The sequence below is a fragment of the Chamaea fasciata genome, unplaced genomic scaffold (assembly GCF_029207755.1).
Source record: "Chamaea fasciata isolate MVZ Bird 193981 ecotype frontalis unplaced genomic scaffold, bChaFas1.0.hap1 SCAF_904, whole genome shotgun sequence".
Classification (NCBI taxonomy): domain Eukaryota; kingdom Metazoa; phylum Chordata; class Aves; order Passeriformes; family Sylviidae; genus Chamaea; species Chamaea fasciata.
Window position 1 is genome coordinate 605 of NW_027094989.1, and position 21,355 is coordinate 21,959.

General features: G+C 58.7%; 1 protein-coding gene across 1 annotated transcript in view; it reads right to left on the reverse strand.

Moving 5' to 3' along the window:
* Positions 1-1,368: 1,368 nt before the first annotated feature.
* Positions 1,369-21,355, reverse strand: part of LOC136306026 (SH3 and multiple ankyrin repeat domains protein 3-like) — a gene marked incomplete at both ends in the record, with an annotated part of 31,745 nt that continues 11,758 nt past the window's right edge. Inside the window, 4 exons of the mRNA XM_066209375.1 lie at positions 1,369-1,492; positions 6,259-6,394; positions 11,254-11,378; positions 20,391-20,473. Coding sequence (XP_066065472.1) covers positions 1,369-1,492; positions 6,259-6,394; positions 11,254-11,378; positions 20,391-20,473 — 468 coding nt within the window. The remainder of the gene's footprint in view (positions 1,493-6,258; positions 6,395-11,253; positions 11,379-20,390; positions 20,474-21,355) is intronic.

Genomic DNA, 21,355 nt, shown 5'->3' on the forward strand with positions numbered 1-21,355 from the left:
CGATCAGGGGACGGAGCAGGGATCGATCAGGGGACGGAGCAGGAATCGATCAGGGGACGGAGCAGGAATCGATCAGGGGACGGAGCAGGAATCGATCAGGGGACGGAGCAGGAATCGATCAGGGGATGGAGCAGGAATCGATCAGGGGATGGAGCAGGAATCGATCAGGGGATGGAGCAGGAATCGATCAGGGGACGGAGCAGGGATCGATCAGGGGACGGAGCAGGAATCGATCAGGGGACGGAGCAGGAATTGATCAGGGGACGGAGCAGGAATCGATCAGGGGATGGAGCAGGAATCGATCAGGGGATGGAGCAGGAATCGATCAGGGGAAGGAGCAGGAATCGATCAGGGGATGGAGCAAGAATCGATCAGGGGAAGGAGCAGGAATCGATCAGGGGACGGAGGAGCAGGAATCGATCAGGGGAAGGAGCAGGAATCGATCAGGGGAAGGAGCAGGAATCGATCAGGGGATGGAGCAAGAATCGATCAGGGGATGGAGCAGGAATCGATCAGGGGATGGAGCAGGGATCGATCAGGGGACGGAGCAGGGATCGATCAGGGGACGGAGGAGCAGGGATCGATCAGGGGACGGAGCAGGAATCGATCAGGGGACGGAGCAGGGACAGGCGCAGGATGCCCAAGGCCAGGGCGCATCGACCCCTCCACACCCACACGGAGACTCCCAACATCCTTCCCACGCCCACCTCAGCGGGGTGTGCCCCCTGGACAGCCGGACACCCCGCTGGACAGCCGGACATCCCGCTGGACAGCCGGACATCCCGCTGGACATCCCTCTGGACGTCCTCTGGACATCCATCCCTCTGGACATCTCCCTGGACATCCCGCTGGACGTCTGGACAACTCGCTGGACATCCTCTGGACATCCCCCTGGACATCCCTATGGACGTCGTCTGGACATCCATCCCTCTGGACATCCCCCTGGACCTCCGAACATCCCTCTGGACATCTGGACATCCCTCTGGACATCTGGACATCCCTCTGGACATCCCTGTGGACATCTGGCCATCCCCCTGGACATCCCGACATCCCTCTAGACACCCCTCTGGACATCTGGACATCCCTCTGGACATCCTCTGGACATCTGGCCATCCCCCTGGACATCTGTCCATCCCCCTGGACATCCGGCCATCCCCCTGGACATCCGGCCATCCCTCGGGACAACCACCGGAATCCTCCTCCTCCTCCTCCCCCCTCTCTCGCCGACCCTCCCACACCCTCCCACCACCCCCCCCCCCCCCCGCGGCGCGCACGCCGGCAACGAACAACACCTGGGCGAAACCGCTGGAAAAACAACACCCGGAAAATCCAACACCCCCCCCCCCAAAAACACCCCCCCGGGCAAACGCTGGGGGCAAAGCCCCCCCCGAGGCCGCCGCCCGCGCCTTACCCAGCTCCTCCAGCTCGGCCGTCATGGACTTGGAGCGCAGCGTCAGCGTGGTGCTGGGGGCTCTCTTGGGGGGCGGCGGGGCTGCAAGGAACAGAGAGGGCATCTTGCACCGCCTGTCGCGGAGCTTGCGCGGCGTGGCCAGGTGCAGGTGCCACTTCTTCTCCACCGCCTGGATCTCCTCGTACTCCCGGGACGAGGAGTCGCACTGCTGCAGGATCTTATTGAGGCTGCGCGTGGACGCGAACTTCTTCATGGTTCTGATTTTATTTATTTTTTTTTTTAACCTCTTCTCGCTCTGTTTTTTTTTTTATTATTTTTTGGGGGTTTTGGGTTTTTTTTTTTGGGGGGGGGGGTTTCCCCCCCCTCCCTTCTCCCTCCCCTCCCCTCCTCCTCCACAGCGCTCAGCGCACAGTCCGAGTCACAGCCTCGGGAAAAGCGGGAATTGTGTCCGGATCCCTTTTTCTTTTTCCCCTCCCCAAACCTCCGGCAGCCCGCCGGAGCAGCCTCAGCCCACCCCCTCCCCCCCCCCCCCTCCTCCTCCTCCTCCTCTTCCTCCTCCTGGTGAATCCCCAACCCTAGGGAAGAGTCCGGCACGGACTCATGGCCCGGGATGATCCCCAAACCTCCCGAATCCCACAATTCCCCCCTAAAACCAACCCCCCCCCCCCGCCCCCCGCCCCGCCAACAACCGCCCCGGGGAGCAGCGAGGATGAGTGGAAAGCTCTTCCTCTCCCCCCCCCCACCCCCCCCCATCCTCCTCCTCCTCCTCCTCCTCGCCGCTCCCGGGGCTGACAAAGCTGGAAGAAACGCTCCGGGATTGCCATGGCAACGGCAGCTCCAAGGATGCCGGAGCCTGCGGCAGGCAGGGATCCAGCGGGGCGGATTCAGCCCCGGCCGGGCCCACACAGCCGCTGTCACCGCCGTGGGGCGGGGTGGGGGGTGACACACACGCCACGAAGCCCCCACCTCGCCTTGCCCTCCTCTTCCTCCCCGGTGCCTTCAGCCGCCCCTCGGATCCCCTCGGATCCCCTCGGCAAAGCGCGGATGAGGAGAGAAAAAGCGCCGGGAGAGCGGCGAGGAGCGGCTCCCCCTCCCCCCACCATCCCCCGCCATCCCCCAGCCCAACCCCCCGAGCGATAATTCCCGCCTCAATTCCCGAGGATTATATTCCCCCCCCCACCCCACCCCCCCACCCCCCCGAATTTGCCCGAGGCTGGCGCGGCTCGTGCCTCGGTGCCGTGACAGGATAATTGGAGCTCCCCTCGTGCCAGCGGCGCTCCCTCCCCTCCCTCCCCTCCCCTCCCCTCCCCTCCCCTCCCCTCCCCTCCCTCCCCTCCCCTCCCCTCCCCTCCCCTCCCTCCCCCGAGCCCCGCGCGCTGCGCTGGGAGCGGCCCCGATCCCGGCCCCCCGCCGTTCCCGGCTCCCATCCCCCCGCTCCAGCCCTGCTCCCATCCCCCCCCGACTCCGTTCCTCACTCCAATCCCCTCGATCCATCCCCCCGATCCCGTTCTTTCCTCCAAACTCCCTGATTCCATCCCTGTTCCCATCCCTGATCCCATCCCTGATCCCGTTCTTTCCTCCAGCCTCCCTGGTTCCATCCCCTGTTCCCATCCCTGTTCCCATCCCTGTTCCCATCTCCTGCTCCCGTTCCTGTTCCCATCCCTGTTCCCATCCCTGTTCCCATCTCCTGCTCCCGTTCCTGTTCCCATCCCTGTTCCCATCCCTGTTCCCATCTCCTGCTCCCGTTCCTGTTCCCCTCCCTCCCTGCTCCTGTCCCTCCTGTCCTGCTTTTTCCATCCCCGTTCCCATGGCCGCGATTCCGTTCCTACTCCAGCCCTCTGGTTCCATTCCTGATTCCATCCCTGCTCCCATTCCCTGCTCCAATCCGAGTCCATCCCTACTCCTGCCCTGTCATTTCCATCCCCTGCTTCTTATCCCAGCTTCCAGCCCTGCTCCCATTCCCTGCTCCCATCCCCTGCTCCTGTCTCCTCCTTCCATCCCATTCCCTGCTCCAATCCTGTTTCCATCCCTGCTCCCATCCCTGCTCCCGTCTCCTGCTCCATTTCCATCCCCTGCTCCCATTCCCAGTTCCTGTCCCGGTGTTTCCACTTCCCTGCTTCCATTCCCGTTCCTGCTTTTCACCCGTCCGCTTCCATTCCCCTCTCACTCCTCTGCTCCCAGCCCTGCACTCCCATCCCTGTGTTCCCATCCCTGCTCCCATCCCTGTTCCCATTCCCTGTATTTCCATTCCCTGTGTTTCCATTCCCTATTCCCATCCCTGTGTTCCCATCCCTGTTCCCATCCCTGCACTCCCATCCCTGTGTTCCCATCCCTGTGTTTCCATTCCCTGTTCCCTGTTCCCAAATCCAGGGAATGCCAAAAAACCAACACGTCCCAAATCGGCGCATCCCAAAAATGGCCGCATCCCAAATAATGACGCATCCCAAAAATGAGCACATCCCGAAAACAGGCGCATCCCAAAAATCGGCGCATCCCACAAATCAGCGCATCCCAAAAAATCAACACATCCCAATATCGGAGAATCCCAAAAACTGGCGCATCCCAAAAAATCATCACACCCCAAAAACCGGCGCATCCCCAAAATTGTCACGTCCCCAATATTAATGCATCCCAAAAACCAGTGCAACCCAAAGAATGGGAACATCCCAAAAAATCAACACATCCCAAAAACGGGAACATCCCAAAAACGGGAACATCCCAAAAACGGGAACATCCCAAAATATTAATCCATCCCAAAAATGGGAACATCCCAAAACCGGATGCGTCTCAAAAGGCAGCACATCCCAAAAATCAACGCATCCTGACCCTGGTGCATCCCAAAAACCGGGGCATTCCCAAAATGGAAGCATCCCAAAACCGGGACGTATCCCAAAAAACCATCACCCACCAAAAAATCGGCGCATCCCAAAACATGGAAACATCCCCCAAAACTGGTGCATCCCAAAACCCAGCACATCCCAGAAATCATCGCATCCCAAAAAACGGGAACATCCCAAAAATGGAGCTATCCCAAAAAATCAACACATCCCAAATGGGCGCATCCCAAAAATGGAAACATCCCAAAAAGTGATGCATCCCAAAAAAATGACACATCTCAGAAATGGGAGCATCCTAAAATCTTTGCATCCCAAACAGGAATGCATCCCAGAAACCTGCGCGTCCCAAAATGGGCGCATCCCAAAAATCAGCGCATCCCATAAAACGACACATCCCAAAAATGGGAATATCCCGAAAAAATGGCGCATCCCAAAAATCGGCACATCCCAAAAAATGGAAACATCCCAAAAGTTGGTGCATCCCGAATGGGCACATCCCAAAAATCGGCGCATCCCAAAAATCGGCGAATCCCCAAAATCATCCCAAAAAACCCAGAACATCCCAAAAATCTTTGCATTCCAAATATTAATGCATCCCAAAAACCAGTGCATCCCAAAAATCAGCACATCCCAAAAACCGGAACATCCCAAAAATCGGCGCATCCCCAAAAATGGGAACATCCCAAAAATTGTCACATCCCATTAACCAGTGCATCCCAAAAATCAGCACATCCCAAAAAGTGGGAACATCCCAAAAACTGGTACATCCCAAAAACCAGCGCATCCCAACAACAGGAACATCCCGAAAATCTTTGCATCCCAAACATTAATGCATCCCAAAAACCGGCACATCCCAAACATCAACACATCCCAAAAAATCTGCACATCCCAAAAAATCTGCACATCCCAAAAAATCTGCACATCCCAAAAAATCGGCACATCTCAAAAACCGGAACATCCCAAAAATGGAAACATCCCAAAAATTGTCACATCCCAAAAATTTCCACATCCCAAAAATCGGCGCATCCCAAACATCAACACATCCCAAAAAATCGGCACATCCCAAAAATCTTCACATCCCAAAAACCGGAACATCTCAAAAATCGGCGCATCCCAAAAAATGGGAACATCCCAAAACCTGGTTCATCCCAGAAATCGGCGCATCCCAAAAATGGGCACATCCCAAAAATTGTCGCATCCCAAAAATCTTCACATCCCAAAAACTGGGACATCCCAAAAACCGGCACATCCCAAAAATGGGACCATCCCAAAAATGGCACATCCCAAAAACCGGAACATCCCAAAAACCGGAACATCCCAAAAACCGGAACATCCCAAAAATCGGCACATCCCAAAAATCGTCACATCCCGAAAATTGGCGTATCCCAAAAACCGGAACATCCCAAAAACTGGAACATCCCAAAAACCGGAACATCCCAAAAATTGGCACATCCCAAAAAATCAACACATCCCAAATGGGCGCATCCCAAAAATCTTTGCATCCTAAAAAGCAACACATCCCAAAAACCGGAACATCCCAAACATCATCACATCCCAAAAACCGGAACATCCCAAAAATCGGCGCATCCCAAACATCATCACATCCCAAAAACCGGAACATCCCAAAAATCGGCACATCCCAAACATCATCACATCCCAAAAACCGGAACATCCCAAAAATCGGCACATCCCAGAAATCATCACATCCCAAAAATCGGTGCATCCCAAAAATCGGCGCATCCCAAAAATCGGCGCATCCCAAAAATCGGCGCATCCCAAAAATCATCGCATCCCAAAAATCGTCACATCCCAACAATCGGCGCATCCCAACAATCGTCGCATCCCAAAAATCGTCACATCCCGAAGATCGTCCCATCCCAAAGCCCGGCGCATCCCAAAGCCCGGCAGCCCCGCCCTTTCTGCCCGGACCTCTCCCCCTCCCGCTCCCCTCCTGCCCCTCCCCCCAAATCCCAGGAAAGGCCCGGAATTCCGGGAAGGATTCCCGCCTACCCTTCTTGCGGCCGCCCTCCTCGGCCTCGGGCTTGCGGCTGACGGACACGACTTTCATCAGGAGGCGATTCCCGCCCTGCCGGATCAGCGCCACCACCTGCTTGTGCCCCACCTTCACCACGTTCACGCCGTTCACCTGCCGATTCCCAAAAAAACACAAACCAAACCGCCGTTAAAACAAAAGCCCGAAATTCGGGATCGGAATTCCCGGCCGGGGAAAAAAGGGGGAAAATAAAAATCCCGGAAGTCGTTCCGCGTCGAACTTCCCGCCTCTCCCGCGTTTTTGTGGCGGTCGGGAGGAGTTTCATGCTGGGAGATTCCAAAACAAAAATGGGATTTTTTTTTTTTTTTCCCCGGGGTTTTTGGAGGTCGGCCCGGGAAATGTTGGGAATTCCCGGAAAGGCTCAAAATCCAGGAGTCAACCCCGCAAAATTCCCGGATTTTCCAACTATTCCCGTTTATTGTGGGGCTGTTGGGATTTGCCACGCGGCGATCGCAAGGAGGGAACGGGAATTTCTGTTTCCTCCTGGGACCCCCCCCCAAAAAAATGGGATTTTCCCGGGTTTTTTGGAGTGTTTGGTCAGCCCTGGGAATGTTGGGAATTCCCGGAAAGGCTCAAAATCCAGGAGTCAACCCCGCAAAATTCCCGGATTTTCCGGCTTCTCCCGTCTCTTTGCGGCAGGTGGGAGTCACCGCGCGGAGATCCCGGGGAGGAATCGGGAATTTCCTCCGGAAAGGCGGCAGCGGCGGGAGGAGGAACATTCCCAGCCCTCCTGGGCTCCAGCCCTTCGGATCCTTTCCAGCGCCGGAAATTCCCGCTTCTTCCGCCTGGGATCGGCGGGCTGCCCGCGCTCGGGGATTTCCCGGGAATCCGCTGCTTCCAGGAGCCTTTGGACCCTCCGTGCCTCCCCAGAATCCCGGGATTGGCTCGCGGAGGAAGCCGGGATCCGCGGGATCGGGGAGCGGCTTTTCCCCGCCCCGTTTCCCCATTCCAGGAGCCGGAATTCCCTGGATCCCGGTGGATCGGGACGGGACCGATCCCGGCTCTTGGGATCAGCTGTGGCTGCCCCTGGATCCCTGGGAGCGGCCAAGGATGGGATTGGGATCCAAGGGCCTTTCCCAGCCAAAGCGTTCCAGGAATTTACTGAATTCCCTCCCTTCATCCCAGGAGAAGCCGGAGCTGCCGATGATCCCAAACATTCCCGGGAATCCCGAGTTCCCGGAACGGGCTCAGGGCCGGATCCGCGGGAAAACCGCTCGTCGGGAATTTTGGGATCATCCTTTCCCCGAGGGGAAAGAGCAGAAATCCCGGGATTCCCATTCCAGAGAATTCGGGATTCTCCGGATCCCGAAACACTCCCGAGGATCCCAGCCTGGAATTCTCCCACCCCTCCATTCCGTGGGCGGATTCCCACGGGATTTCCTGGAATCCCTGGAACGGTTTTCCAGGGAATTCTCTCTCCCCAGCTCCATCCAAACTGCTGGAATTCCACACCCCCATTCCAGAGGCGGGAATTCCGGGACGCTCCTCCCCTTTTCCCGCCTCCTGAGTCATTCCCAGCTCCCGTCCCAATCCCCATCCGGGATCCGCCGGAGGAATTTCCGGGAGCTCGGGAATTTTGTCCTTCCGGGATCTGCCACATCCAACCAAAAAAAAAAAAAAAAAATCCGGGAGAAATCCCAAAATTTCTGGGAAAATTCCCTTTTTTCCCCAAGGGAATTCCCAAGCCTGGAACCTCCAGGAAATTCCCGAGGTTTTTCCCCCTGAGCCGTTCCCGGGTTGGGAAGGAAATCCTGGAAATCCCGGGGAGCATTCCCGACATTCCCAGCGCTGACCCACGGATTGGAATTCCCTCGGGAATGGGGATTCCGCTGCCCGGCCCCTTCCCGGCCCATTCCCGCAGGGAATTTCTCCGGGATGTCCCATTCCCGCTGCCCGGCCCCTTCCCGGCCCATTCCCGCAGGGAATTTCTCCGGGATGTCCCATTCCCGCTGCCCGGCCCCTTCCCGGAGGGAATTTCTCCGGGATGTCCCATTCCCGCTGCCCGGCCCCTTCCCGGAGGGAATTTCTCCGGGATGTCCCATTCCCGGAGGGAATTTCTCCGGGATGTCCCATTCCCGCTGCCCGGCCCATTCCCGGAGGGAATTTCTCCGGGATGTCCCATTCCCGGCCGGGCTGGAGGCCTCTCGGCCCGCTCCCTTCCCCTCGGGATCGAATCCCGATCCCCACGCGGATCCGGGCGGGGATCGGTCGGGAGCCGTCGCCTGATCCCGTTTATTCCCACCCCAATCCCGCCGTTCCCCGAGGAATTCCAACAAAAGACCCTCGGGAGGAGGCGAGCGCCCCCCCCCCCCCCCCTTCGCTCCCACGGAATCCCGCCGGGAATCTCAATCCCGGAATTCCTCCTGCTCCCAGCCTGGACTTTTCCCCTCCGGAAAACCTGGAGAGCCCAATCCTCATCCCGGAATTCCAGGGGCTGAGCAGAATTCCCAGAGTCCCGTGCGGGGATTTTCGGGAGCCGCTCTGCCGAGGCCCGGTAATTTGGGAAGGGATATTTTTAGGGATTCCTCTCCTTGGTTACGGCGTTCCGGAGGAATCCGAGCTCAGATTCCATCCCGACTCGGAGCAGAACATTCCAGCTTTTTTTGGGTTTTTTCCTTGCACCAGAATATCCCAACTTTTCAACATTCCCGTAAAAACCAACCGAAGCTGCCCCAGCCTCTTCCCTCTTTTTTTTTTTAATTTTTTTTTCCCAAATTCCCGATGATCCCGAATCCCGGCTTTTGATTTTTCCTCGGATCTTTTTTCTTGATCGACCTCCCACGCTCCGGAGCCGGAATTATCCGCATTTCCGGCTTTTTTCTTTTTGGGCTTCCTGACCTTCCCAGCGAGGGGAGAGAATCCGGGAACGTTTCAGCTCTCCCGAATTCCCACAATTCCAGAGGGGGAATTTTTATTTTTAATTTTTTTCCCCCTCCCTCCCCTCTCCTGGATGTTAAAAACAACCTGGAATTCTGGGATGGTGGAATGCCTGGGACTGGGTTGGCCCGTTCCCACCCCATGCCCAGAGCAGGATTGTTCCTCCTTCCCGAAGAAAATCACGGAATTGCCGAGGTTGGAAAAGCCTCAGAGATCACCGCTGACCCACATTCCCAAATCCCGGGGTTTTTAACATTCCCAAGGATTTGACTCCGCCACCGCCCCTTCCGAAGCTTCCCGACCTTTTCCATGGAGCAACATTCCCGAATATCCCGTCTGGGGCTACCCAGGGGATTCTGGGATCCCATTGTTTTTTCCCTCAAATTCCCGTTTTTCCTTAAAAAACCCCCTCCGGACAACAATACAATCCGTCCCGAAATCCTGGAATGATCCACGGATTCCCAGCCGCGCCCGTGTCCCAAATCCCGGGAATTCCTTCAGCAATCGGGGAATTCTCACGGAAGCGGTCCAAGTTTTCCGTTTCCATGGAAAAAAAGAATTCCAGGATTTAAAACTTCCCCAGGATACGGGGGAGGGGACAAAAGGCTGGAATTGGTGGAGTTTCCTCTGGAATTCCGGTGGGATTTCCCCACACCGGGCAATTCCAGCAGCGGGAATTTCCTCCCGGAGCCATTCCTGGATCATGGAATTGCTGAGCTTGGAAAAAGCCCTCGGAGATCAAATCCCGGAATTCCCAGACGTGGATCCGAATCCCCCAAATCCAGCGGGGCTTGGGATCCCTCCAGGAGGGATTTTCCCCGTTTCCAGCCGTTCCAGAGGCTGCTCCTGGTTTTCCGGGAGGAATTCCCGCCGTTCTTTCCACCTGGAAAACTCCTGGAAGTTCCATGACCTGAGGGACTCTGGATCCCTCTGGATCCCAACCTGGAGAATCCCAGATCCTCCTGATCCCAACCTGGAGAATCCCAGATCCTCCTGATCCCAACCTGGAAAACTCCCGGGAGCTCAAACATCTGGAGAATTCCAGACCCTCCTGAGCCACACCTGGAAAACTGGGAGTTCAAACATCTGGAGAATTCCAGGTCCTCCGGATCCCAACCTGGAAAACTCCCGGAAGTTTCCTGACCTGGGGGACTCCGGATCCCCACCTGGAGAATTCCAGACCCTCCGGATCCAAACCTGGAGAATTCCAGATCCTCCAGATCCAAACCTGGAGAATTCCAGGTCCTCCGGATCCCCACCTGGAGAATTCCAGACCCTCCGGATCCCCACCTGGAGGATTCCACACCCTCCGGATCCCCACCTGGAGAATTCCAGACCCTCGGGATCCCCACCTGGAGAATTCCAGATCCTCCAGATCCAAACCTGGAGAATTCCAGGTCCTCCGGATCCCCACCTGGAGAATTCCAGGTCCTCCGGATCCCCACCTGGAGAATTCCAGACCCTCGGGATCCCCACCTGGAGAATTCCAGACCCTCGGGATCCCCACCTGGAGAATTCCAGACCCTCCGGATCCCCACCTGGAGAATTCCAGGTCCTCCGGATCCCCACCTGGAGAATTCCAGACCCTCGGGATCCCCACCTGGAGAATTCCAGACCCTCGGGATCCCCACCTGGAGAATTCCAGACCCTCGGGATCCCCACCTGGAGAATTCCAGACCCTCGGGATCCCCACCTGGAGAATTCCAGACCCTTTGGATCCCCACCTGGAGAATTCCAGACCCTCGGGATCCCCACCTGGAGAATTCCAGACCCTCGGGATCCCCACCTGGAGAATTCCAGACCCTCGGGATCCCCACCTGGAGAATTCCAGACCCTCGGGATCCCCACCTGGAGAATTCCAGACCCTCGGGATCCCCACCTGGAGGGCTCCCGGCGGCTCCTCAAGGACACAGCGAACCCTCTGGATCCGCACTCGGAGAACCTCTGGAGGTTCCCACGGCCTGGAGGACTCTGGCTCCTCCCGATCCAGAATTCCAAAACTCCCGGGAAATTCCCTCCCTCCCTCTCCTGCCCCAAAGGTTCCGGGGCGAGGGGCGGAGGCCGGGGGGGCTCACCTCGATCAGAAAGTCGCCCGTGCGCAATCCCGCTCTCCAGGCCACTCCTTCCACGTCCACGGACTCCAGGTACTGCAGCGCCGGGAACGCCGGCGTGGGCGTGAACTCCTCGATCGGCGTCTCGGCTGGAAAACACGGAGCGGGGAGGTGAGGGCGCGCCAGAGGGAGCCTCCGCGAGGGAACGGCCGCGCACGCCGGCAGGCGCGGGATCGCGGAGCGGGAAAAGCCGCCGGAGGACGAGCGGCCAGGACAAGCCCGATCCGTGTCCCCGGGCGCCGCAGGCGCGGCGATCGGAATGCCAGCGGGAACGGGCGTTCCGGGAGGGAATTCTTCCCGACGTCCAGCGGGGAGGTGACCGGGAAGAGCCGGAGCTCCCCTCGGCGCGGCCCCGTTCCCACCTCAGTGATGGGATCCGAGATGGGATCCAGCATGGGATCCAGCATGGAATCCAGCATGGGATCCAGCACGGGATCCAGCATGGAATCCAGGATGGGATCCAGCATGGAACCCGAGATGGAATCCGAGATGGAATCCAGGATGGGATCCAGCATGGAACCCGAGATGGAATCCAGGATGGAATCCAAGATGGAATCCAGCATGGAATCCAGGATGGAACCCGAGATGGAATCCAGGATGGAACCCGAGATGGAATCCAGCATGGGATCCAGCGTGGAATCCAGGATGGAATCCGAGATGGAATCCAGGATGGGATCCAGCATGGAACCCGAGATGGAACCCGAGATGGAATCCAGGATGGAACCCGAGATGGAATCCAGGATGGAATCCAGCATGGAACCCAAGATGGAATCCAGGATGGAATCCAAGATGGAATCCAGGATGGAACCCGAGATGGAATCCAGCATGGGATCCAGCGTGGAATCCAGGATGGAATCCGAGATGGAATCCAGGATGGAATCCAGGATGGGATCCAGCATGGAACCCGAGATGGAATCCAGCATGGAATTGGAGATGGAATCCAAGATGGAATCCAGCATGGAATCCAGGATGGAATCCGAGATGGGATCCAAGATGGAATCCATCATGGAACTAACGATGGGATATCAACCGTGGAATTAATGACGGAATATCAACCATGGAATTAATGATGGGATATCAATTACGGAATCAGTGATGGAACCACTGATGGAATCAGTGCTGGAATCCAGGGTGGAACCCAAGGTGGAATCAACCATGGGATCGATAATGGGATCGATAATGGGAATCCAGGGTGGAACCCAAGGTGGAGTCACGGAGTCGTTTGGGTTGGAACATCCCTTGGAAAATCCCATCGGCCCCAACCATTCCCAAAGCCCCTCCCCCCCCCGCCCCACATTCCCACGTGCCGCACCCTCCGGTTCTCTGGACACTTCCAGGGATTGGAACTCCCCGAATTCCCTGGAAAAATCCACCGGGCTGGAGCACGCTGGGACAGCGGCAGGTGCCGCTCCAGGAATTCCCTGGACACCTCCGGGGACGGGAATTCCCAACCTCCCGCCGAGGCCCGGCCGCCCTTTCCGTGGGGAAACCGTCCCGAACCTCCCAGCGGATCCGGAGGGATCCGAGGCCCCGCCGGCATTCCATGGGCCACCATCCCACAATTCCCAGCTCCTGGAGAGCTTTGGGTGGGAAGGAGCTCAAAGCCCGGCCCGGAGATCCCCCAGGATCCAGGAGATCCCACGGGATCGCAGCACAGGGAGTTTTCCAAGCGTTTTCCATTCCCGGGATCCGTCAGTTCCCCCCCGACCAATCAGCTCCCGGAGGATCCACCCGGACCCACCAAAGCTCAGGAAAACGGGAGGAATTCCCACCGGGACGATCCAGCCTCGCGGAGAACTCCTCCGTGAAACCCTTCCTGCCTTCCTCGCTCCCGGTTTTCCCTCGTCCCTCTCCCTCCCCGCCGAGCCCTTCCCGCGGGATCTCTCCTCATTCCCAAACCCTCCAGGAGCGGATCAGGGGGAATTGTCGCCCTTAGGAATCCTCCCCCCCCCCCCCCTCCCGAAAGGTTCCGTTTTGGAGCCGCTGGCCGAGGTGACGCCGTTGACGTCCTTCCAGCGACAACATTCCCGGCGTTCCCCCTCTCCCATCCCGCCGAACGCATCCAAGGCTCTTCCCTCCTTTCCCCGTTGGGGTTTCGGTTTGGTTGGGGGGTTTTTTTTTGTTTTTTGTTTTTTTCCCGGAATTTTTTTTTTTCCCGGCGGGATTTTTCCACTCGGGGCCCGGATCACCGCCCGGGAGGGGAACCTCGCCCCGCCACTCCTCCTCCGCGCGCTGAAGCTTCTCAGCTGCTTCCCGCCAACGGCTTGGCGCGGCTCCCGCCTTTCCCGGCAGGAAAAGGGGGAAAACAGCTTTGACAGCTCGTCCCTATTTTTAGACCTCTCCCACCCCGGGAATGTCGGAGCGCTCTCCGAAACCCTCCCGAGATCCTGGCAGGAATTTCTCGTCTCCTGCTCTCCCAGGCTGCTCCAAAGGTCCGAGCCTCGGACCATCCCGTGGATTCTCCGGGATGGATCTGGCGGCTCCAGCGGCGCATCCCACGGATCCCGTCCCGTGCCGATCCATCCCCTCCCCCCCCCCCCGCTCCGGAGCGATCCGTGTGTCATTCCGGGCAGTTTTCCAGGCGTTTCCCGTGGGCCGGGAGCCACCAGCCCACGTCGGGTGCGCGTCGTGATCCAGGATTTGGGAAGCCTGAAGGATTCGGCGAAGGGGAAAACGCTCGGGAGTCGGGAATTTTCTCCCTCTGGAATAAATTCTGGGAGCGGAAATTCACCCAGGAGGGGACGAAGGGACGTGGGGGCGATTCCATGATCCCAGGCTGCTCCAACCTCTCCTTGGACATTCCCAAGGGTTCTCCGGGAATTCCTTCCCCCAAATCTCCCCTTTCCCAGGGAATTCCCGCCATTCCCAGCTCTCCCGGCCTCAGCCTGGATCCATCCCAAAGGGATTTCGGGATCCAGGGGCTTCCCTGGGAATCTCGGCGCTCCAGGAAAGGTCTCCCTTCCCTTTTCCATCCCCGAATTCCAGGCAGACCCCTCGGGATGGAGCCGGAGCCTCCCGGATCCCAGAATCCCGGAATGGTTTGGGATGGGATCCACGGACCTTCGGTGCCATCCCACGGGCAGGAAAACTCCCACCATCCCAGCGCTCTCCAGCCCGGCCTTGGACATTCCAGGGATTCTCCGGGAATTCCAACCCGGCCAGGAATTCCTTCCCTTCCCGTCCTCTCCGTCCCTTTCCCAAATTCCGGCTTCTCCCGGAGCCCCTCCAGGCCCTGGAATGTTCTGGAAGCTCTCCCGGGATCCTCCCCAGTTCCAACCCTCGGACACTTCCCGCTCTCCCAGGGTGCTCCGAGATCCATCCCGGCCTTGGGAAGTTTTATCCCGGGTTTTCCAGCCCCGCGGGACGGAGAAGGGAGAGGGGCAGGACATCCCGGCTCCCAGCAAATCCGGGGAATCCTGCCCTACGTCTCCCGGCTCAGCCATTCCCAAAAAACCGCCTGGGGAACGAACCAGCCCCACCCCTCCCCCCCTCCCCCCATCCAGGTGTGGAAATCCTGGGAAAACCATCCCCGAAATCTCTCCCAGGGAGGAAAATCCCACGGGAAGAGCCTCCCATCCAATGGGAGGATGGAAAAGTTGGGAATTCAATCCGGGCAGTTCCCGCCGGGAAGGAGAATTCCCGGAGCAGGAGGTTCGGCCTTGCCCACTGAAACTCCGGGCTTGGAATTCTGGGAAGGACAGCTGGAACTCCCTGAGGAGCCACCAGGGCTCTGGTTGGGGAATGGGGAATCCCGGGGCTTGAATTCCCAAAATTCCCAGCCGGAATTCCAGAGGCAGCTGTGGGAGGAGCTTTGGCAGAGCCGGGTCGCCAGGAAGGGCTGGGAGCACCAAAATTCCATCCTGGAGGAACAAATTCCATCCTGGAAGGACAAAATCCCGTCCTGGAATCCCCAAATCCCGTCCTGGAATCCCCAAATCCCGTCCTGGAATCACCAGATCCCGTCCTGGAATCACCAATCTCCAAATCCCGTCCTGGAATCTCCAAATCCCGTCCTGGAATCACCAGATCCCGTCCTGGAATCCCCAAATCCCGTCCTGGAATCACCAGATCCCGTCCTGGAATCCCCAAATCCCGTCCTGGAATCACCAGATCCCGTCCTGGAATCACCAAATCCCGTCCCGGAATCCCCAAATCCCGTCCTGGAATCCCCAAATCCCGTCCTGGAATCACCAGATCCCGTCCTGGAATCACCAATCTCCAAATCCCGTCCTGGAATCTCCAAATCCCGTCCTGGAATCACCAGATCCCGTCCTGGAATCCCCAAATCCCGTCTGGGAATCCCCAAATCCCGTCCTGGAATCCCCAAATCCCGTCCTGGAATCACCAAATCCCGTCCTGGAATCCCCAAATCCCGTCCTGGAATCTCCAAATCCCGTCCCGGAATCACCAAATCCCGTCCTGGAATCCCCAAATCCCGTCCGGGAATCACCAAATCCCGTCCGGGAATCCCCAAATCCCGTCCTGGAATCCCCAAATCCCGTCCGGGAATCCCCAAATCCCGTCCTGGAATCACCAGATCCCGTCCTGGAATCCCCAAATCCCGTCCGGGAATCCCCAAATCCCGTCCTGGAATCACCAAATCCCGTCCTGGAATCCCCAAATCCCGTCTGGGAATCCCCAAATCCCGTCCGGGAATCCCCAAATCCCGTCCTGGAATCACCAAATCCCGTCCTGGAATCCCCAAATCCTGTCCGGGAATCCCCAAATCCCGTCCGGGAATCCCCAAATCCCGTCCTGGAATCACCAGATCCCGTCCTGGAATCACCAAATCCCGTCCTGGAATCCCCAAATCCCGTCCCGGAATCACCAAATCCCGTCCCGGAATCCCCAAATCCCGTCCGGGAATCCCCAAATCCCGTCCGGGAATCCCCAAATCCCGTCCTGGAATCACCAGATCCCGTCCTGGAATCACCAAATCCCGTCCTGGAATCCCCAAATCCCGTCCGGGAATCCCCAAATCCCGTCCTGGAATCACCAGATCCCGTCCTGGAATCACCAAATCCCGTCCTGGAATCCCCAAATCCCGTCCGGGAATCACCAAATCCCGTCCGGGAATCCCCAAATCCCGTCCTGGAATCACCAAATCCCGTCCCGGAATCCCCAAATCCCGTCCTGGAATCCCCAAATCCCGTCCTGGAATCCCCAAATCCCGTCCTGGAATCACCAGATCCCGTCCTGGAATCACCAGATCCCATCCCGGAATCACCAAATCCCGTCCTGGAATCCCCAAATCCCGTCCGGGAATCCCCAAATCCCGTCCTGGAATCCCCAAATCCCGTCCTGGAATCCCCAAATCCCGTCCTGGAATCACCAGATCCCATCCCGGAATCACCAGATCCCGTCCTGGAATCACCAGATCCCGTCCTGGTCAGTCCTGGAGTGCTCAGGCACTTGGAGCAGATCCCCATCCCACGGATCCCAGAAAGCTCCAAACTCACGGATTTCCCGAAGGATCCGTGGATCCCGCAGATCCCGGCAAGGCCCGAGCTCCGGGAATTCCCGAAGGATCCGTGGATCCCGCAGATCCCGGCAAGGCCCGAGCTCCGGGAATTCCCGAAGGATCCGTGGATCCCGCAGATCCCGGCAAGGCCCGAGCTCCGGGAACTCCCAACCCCCCGGCCCAGCTCCCGCTCCTCCCTTCCCTCGGGATCGGCTCCACCAGAGGAAGGAAAAACCTCGGGAATTTCGGGAACAACCCGGCTCTCTCCGGCCAAACCGAGGGAAGCTCATCCCATCCAGGAAAACCTTTGGATTCGTTCCCGCCGTTTGGATTTCCGGGCGGATCCCTGCGATCCCTCCAAGCACGAACTCCTGGAATGGTGGGATGGGCAATTCCAGGGATCCAGGGAGAGCCAGAGCCGGGAATTCCCGAGGGGTTGGATGGGGGGAAGCCCCGAGTGCTGCAGGGACCGGGAAAACCGGGAATAACTCGAATCCATGGGATGGGCTGGGATCCATGGGATCCGTGGGACGGGATCCGTGGGACGGGATCCGTGGGACGGGATCCATGGGATGAGATCCATGGGATGGGGTGGAATCTATGGGATCCATGGGATGGGATCTATTGGGATCCATGGAACAGGCTCCATAGGATGGGGTGGGATCCATGGGCTGGGATCCACAGAATGGGATCCATGGGATGGGATCCATGGGATCCATGGGATGGGGTCCATGGGATCTCTGGGATGGGATCCACGGGGTGGGATCCACGGGGTGGGATCCATGGGATCTCTGGGATGGGATCCATGGGATCCATGGGATGGGATCTACGGGATTTCTGGGATGGGATCCATGGGATGGGATCCACGGGATTTCTGGGATGGGATCCATGGGGTGGGATCCACGTGATTTCTGGGATGGGATCCATGGGGTGGGATCCACGGGATGGGATCCATGGGGTGGGATCCATGGGATCTATGGGCTGGGATCCATGGGATGGGATCTATGGGATCTATAGGATGGGGCAGGACCCATGGGGTGGGACTCATGGGATGGGATCCATGGGATGGGATCCATGGGATGGGATCCACGGGATTTCTGGGATGGGATCCATGGGGTGGGATCCACGGGATTTCTGGGATGGGATCCATGGGGTGGGATCCACGGGATGTTCCCCGGGGCAGCTGCGAGGGCTGGGAAGGTGGCCGGGGTGGCCGGAGCCGTCCCCTGGAATCGCCCCCCGGGACGGGCACGGAACGGGAACGTTCCCGGCGGGAATTTGCAGCAGGAAGAGGAAATTCCCGCAAGGATCGTCCCCGCGGGCCCCAGGCCGGCGTGAGGCCCCGGCCCCTCCCCCCTCTGCTCGCCAGGGCCGAGAAAATCCAGGAAAACCCGCAGGGAGCAGCGGCCACGTGGGCGGGGCCAATTCCCGGCCTAAAACCCATGGAATTCCGGCCTAGAATCCATGGAATCCCGGCCTAGAATCCATGGAATCCCGGCCTAAAAATCCATGGAATTCCAGGATGAGGGCCTGGGAAATGGGGGGGATTCCCACAGAATTCCCAAAGAATTGCACAGAATTCCCGGATCCCACAGAATTCCTGGAGAATCCCACAAAATTCCCAAATCCCACAGAATTCCTAAAGAATCACTCAGAATTCCCAAATCCCACAGAATTCCTGGAGAATCTCACAGAATTCCCAAATCCCACAGAATTCCTAAAGAATCCCACAGAATTCCTGGAGAATCCCACAGAATTCCCAAATCCCACAGAATTCCTGGAGAATCCCACAGAATTCCCAAATCCCACAGAATTCCTGAAGAATCCCACAGAATTCCTGGAGAATCCCACAGAATTCCCGAATCCCACAGAATTCCTGGAGAATCCGAATTCTCCTGCAAAAATGGGAAATCCAGAAATCCTCCTGGGAAAATGGGAAAAACCTCGGGACGAGGTCCGGGCTGGGAACAGCAGGAAAAGCCTCTCCAGGTTTTCCCCAGAATCCCTCAACTCTCCCCGGCCAAAATCCAGGGAAAAACTCCGGGAATTCGGAGCGTAAAAATCCAGGGATGGAGCTGGGCAGGGGATGTTCATTCCCACGGGGAAAAAAAAATCCCAAAATTCCAAACCCACGGCAAAAAACCCGCCGGGAATTGGGAAAAGAGGGAACGAGGGAAGGAAATTCCTTTGGAGCTCGGCGGGATTTTTTGGGAATGAGGATCCCGAGCCGAGCAGGAGCTGCTCATCCCCCTGGGGACCAAAGTGACAATTCCCAAAGATCCCAAGCCGGATCCGCACCAAAAACCTCCCGAAATTCCCTGAAGAATCCCACAGAATTCCCAAAGAATTCCTGAATCCCACAGAATTCCCATAGAATCCCACAGAATTCCCATAGAATTCCCAAAGAATTCCTGAATCCCACAGAATTCCTGAATCCCACAGAATTCCCATAGAATCCCACAGAATTCCCATAGAATTCCCAAAGAATTCCCACAGAGGCACCAGGACACGGCACTGGACCGGCGGATAAAATCCCTCTGGAGCCCCCCAGGATTGCCGGGAATGAGGATCCCGAGCTGTTCATCCCTCAGGAATGACAATTCCCAAAATTCCAAGGCACCACCAGCACCAAAGCCCCGAAAATTCCACGAGAGCCACAATGGCTCCAGGACCCGGCACAGAACCAGGGAAATCCAGGGAATAGAATCCCTCTGGAGCCCCCCAGGATTTTCAGGAACGTGAATCCCGGATCCCAGGGAAAAGGAGCCACAATTCCCAAAAATTCCTCCGGCTCCAAACCCCCCAGAATTCCGAGACTCGGCACCAGGACACGACAGAGAACCAGGGAATAGAATCCCTCTGGAGCCCCCCAGGATTTTCAGGAATGAGGATCCTGGATCCCAGGGAAAAGCAGCCACGATTCCCAGAAATTCTACCGGCACCAGAACCTCCAAAATTCCGAGACTCGGCATCAGGACCCGGCACAGAACCAGGGAAGAAAATCCCTCTGGAGCCCCCCAGGATTTTCAGGAATGAGGATCCCGAATCCCAGGGAAAAGGAACCATGATTCCCAAAAATTCCACCGGCACCAGAACCTCCAAAATTCCACGAGAGCCACAATTGCACCAGGACCCGGCAGAGAACCAGGGAAATCCAGGGAATAGAATCCCTCTGGAGCCCCCCAGGAGTGCCGGGAATGCCAATTCCAGGGAAAAGCAGCCACGATTCCCAAAAATTCCACCGGCTCCAAACCCCCCAAAATTCTGAGACTCTGCCAGGACCCGGCACAGAACCAAGGAATGAAATCCCTCTGGAGCCCCCCAGGATTTTCAGGAATGAGGATCCCGAATCCCAGGGAAAAGCAGCCACGATTCCCAAAAACCCCAACCCACCCCCCAAACATCCCACCCCAAAGCCCCCGACCCTCATTCCGCGCCATCCCGCCCCCCAAACCCCTCCGAGCGCCTTCGGCCGCCGCGGGAACGAAACGAGCCACCGAAAACCCACCGCCCCCTCCCAAAACCAAAAAACCCCGCGGAAAAAATCCCGATAAACCCCCCCCAAAAAAAACCGGGAAAAACCTTAAAAGCCCGCAGGAAACGTGCGAGGGGGGCGGGCGGGCCCGCGCTGGCGGCTCACCTTTGGCGCCCCGCAGGACGAAGCCGAAGCCCTCATGCTCCCGCTTCTGCAGCACGGCCGCCTTCTCCTCGATGATGTAGTCGCTGGGCAGGAAAGAGCACAGGAGAACCACGCCCGGGTTAGAGCGCAGCACCATCGCGGCCCGCGCCGCCGCCCGGCCTGCCGCCGCCGGGGGGGATCGCTGTCACCGGCTGGGGGATCGCTGTCACCGCCCGGGGGATCGCTGTCACCGCCCGGGGGATCGCTGTCACCGCCCGGGGGATCGCTGTCACCGCCCGGGGGATCGCTGTCACCGCCCGGGGGGCCGCTGTCACCGGCTGGGGGACCGCTGTCACCGCCCGGGGGGCCGCTGTCACCAGCCGGGGGGATCTCTGTCACCGCCCGGGGGACCGCTGTCACCGCCCGGGGTGGCCGCTGTCACCGCCCGGGGTGATCTCTGTCACCAGCCGGGGCGGCCGCTGTCACCAGCCGGGGTGGCCGCTGTCACCAGCCGGGGTGGCCTCTATCGCCGGCCGGGGATGATCTCTGTCACCAGCCGGGGGTGGCCTCTGTCGCCGGCCGGGGGTGGCCTTTGTCGCCGGCCGGGGTGATCTCTGTCACCGGCCGGGGGTGGCCGCTGTCGCCGGCCGGGGTGATCTCTGTCGCCGGCCGGAGGTGGCTTTTGTCACCGGCCGGGGGTGGCCTTTGTCGCCGGCCGGGGTGATCTCTGTCACCGGCCGGGGGTGGCCGCTGTCGCCGGCCGGGGTGATCTCTGTCGCCGGCCGGGGGTGGCTTTTGTCGCCGGCCGGGGTGGCCGCTGTCGCCGGCCGGGGTGGCCGCTGTCACCAGCCGGCGCTGGCCGCTGTCGCCGGCCGGGGTGGCCGCTGTCGCCGGCCGGGGGTGGCCGCTGTCGCCGGCCGGGATGATCTCTGTCGCCGGCCGGGGTGGCCTTTGTCGCCGGCCGGGGTGGCCGCTGTCGCCGGCCG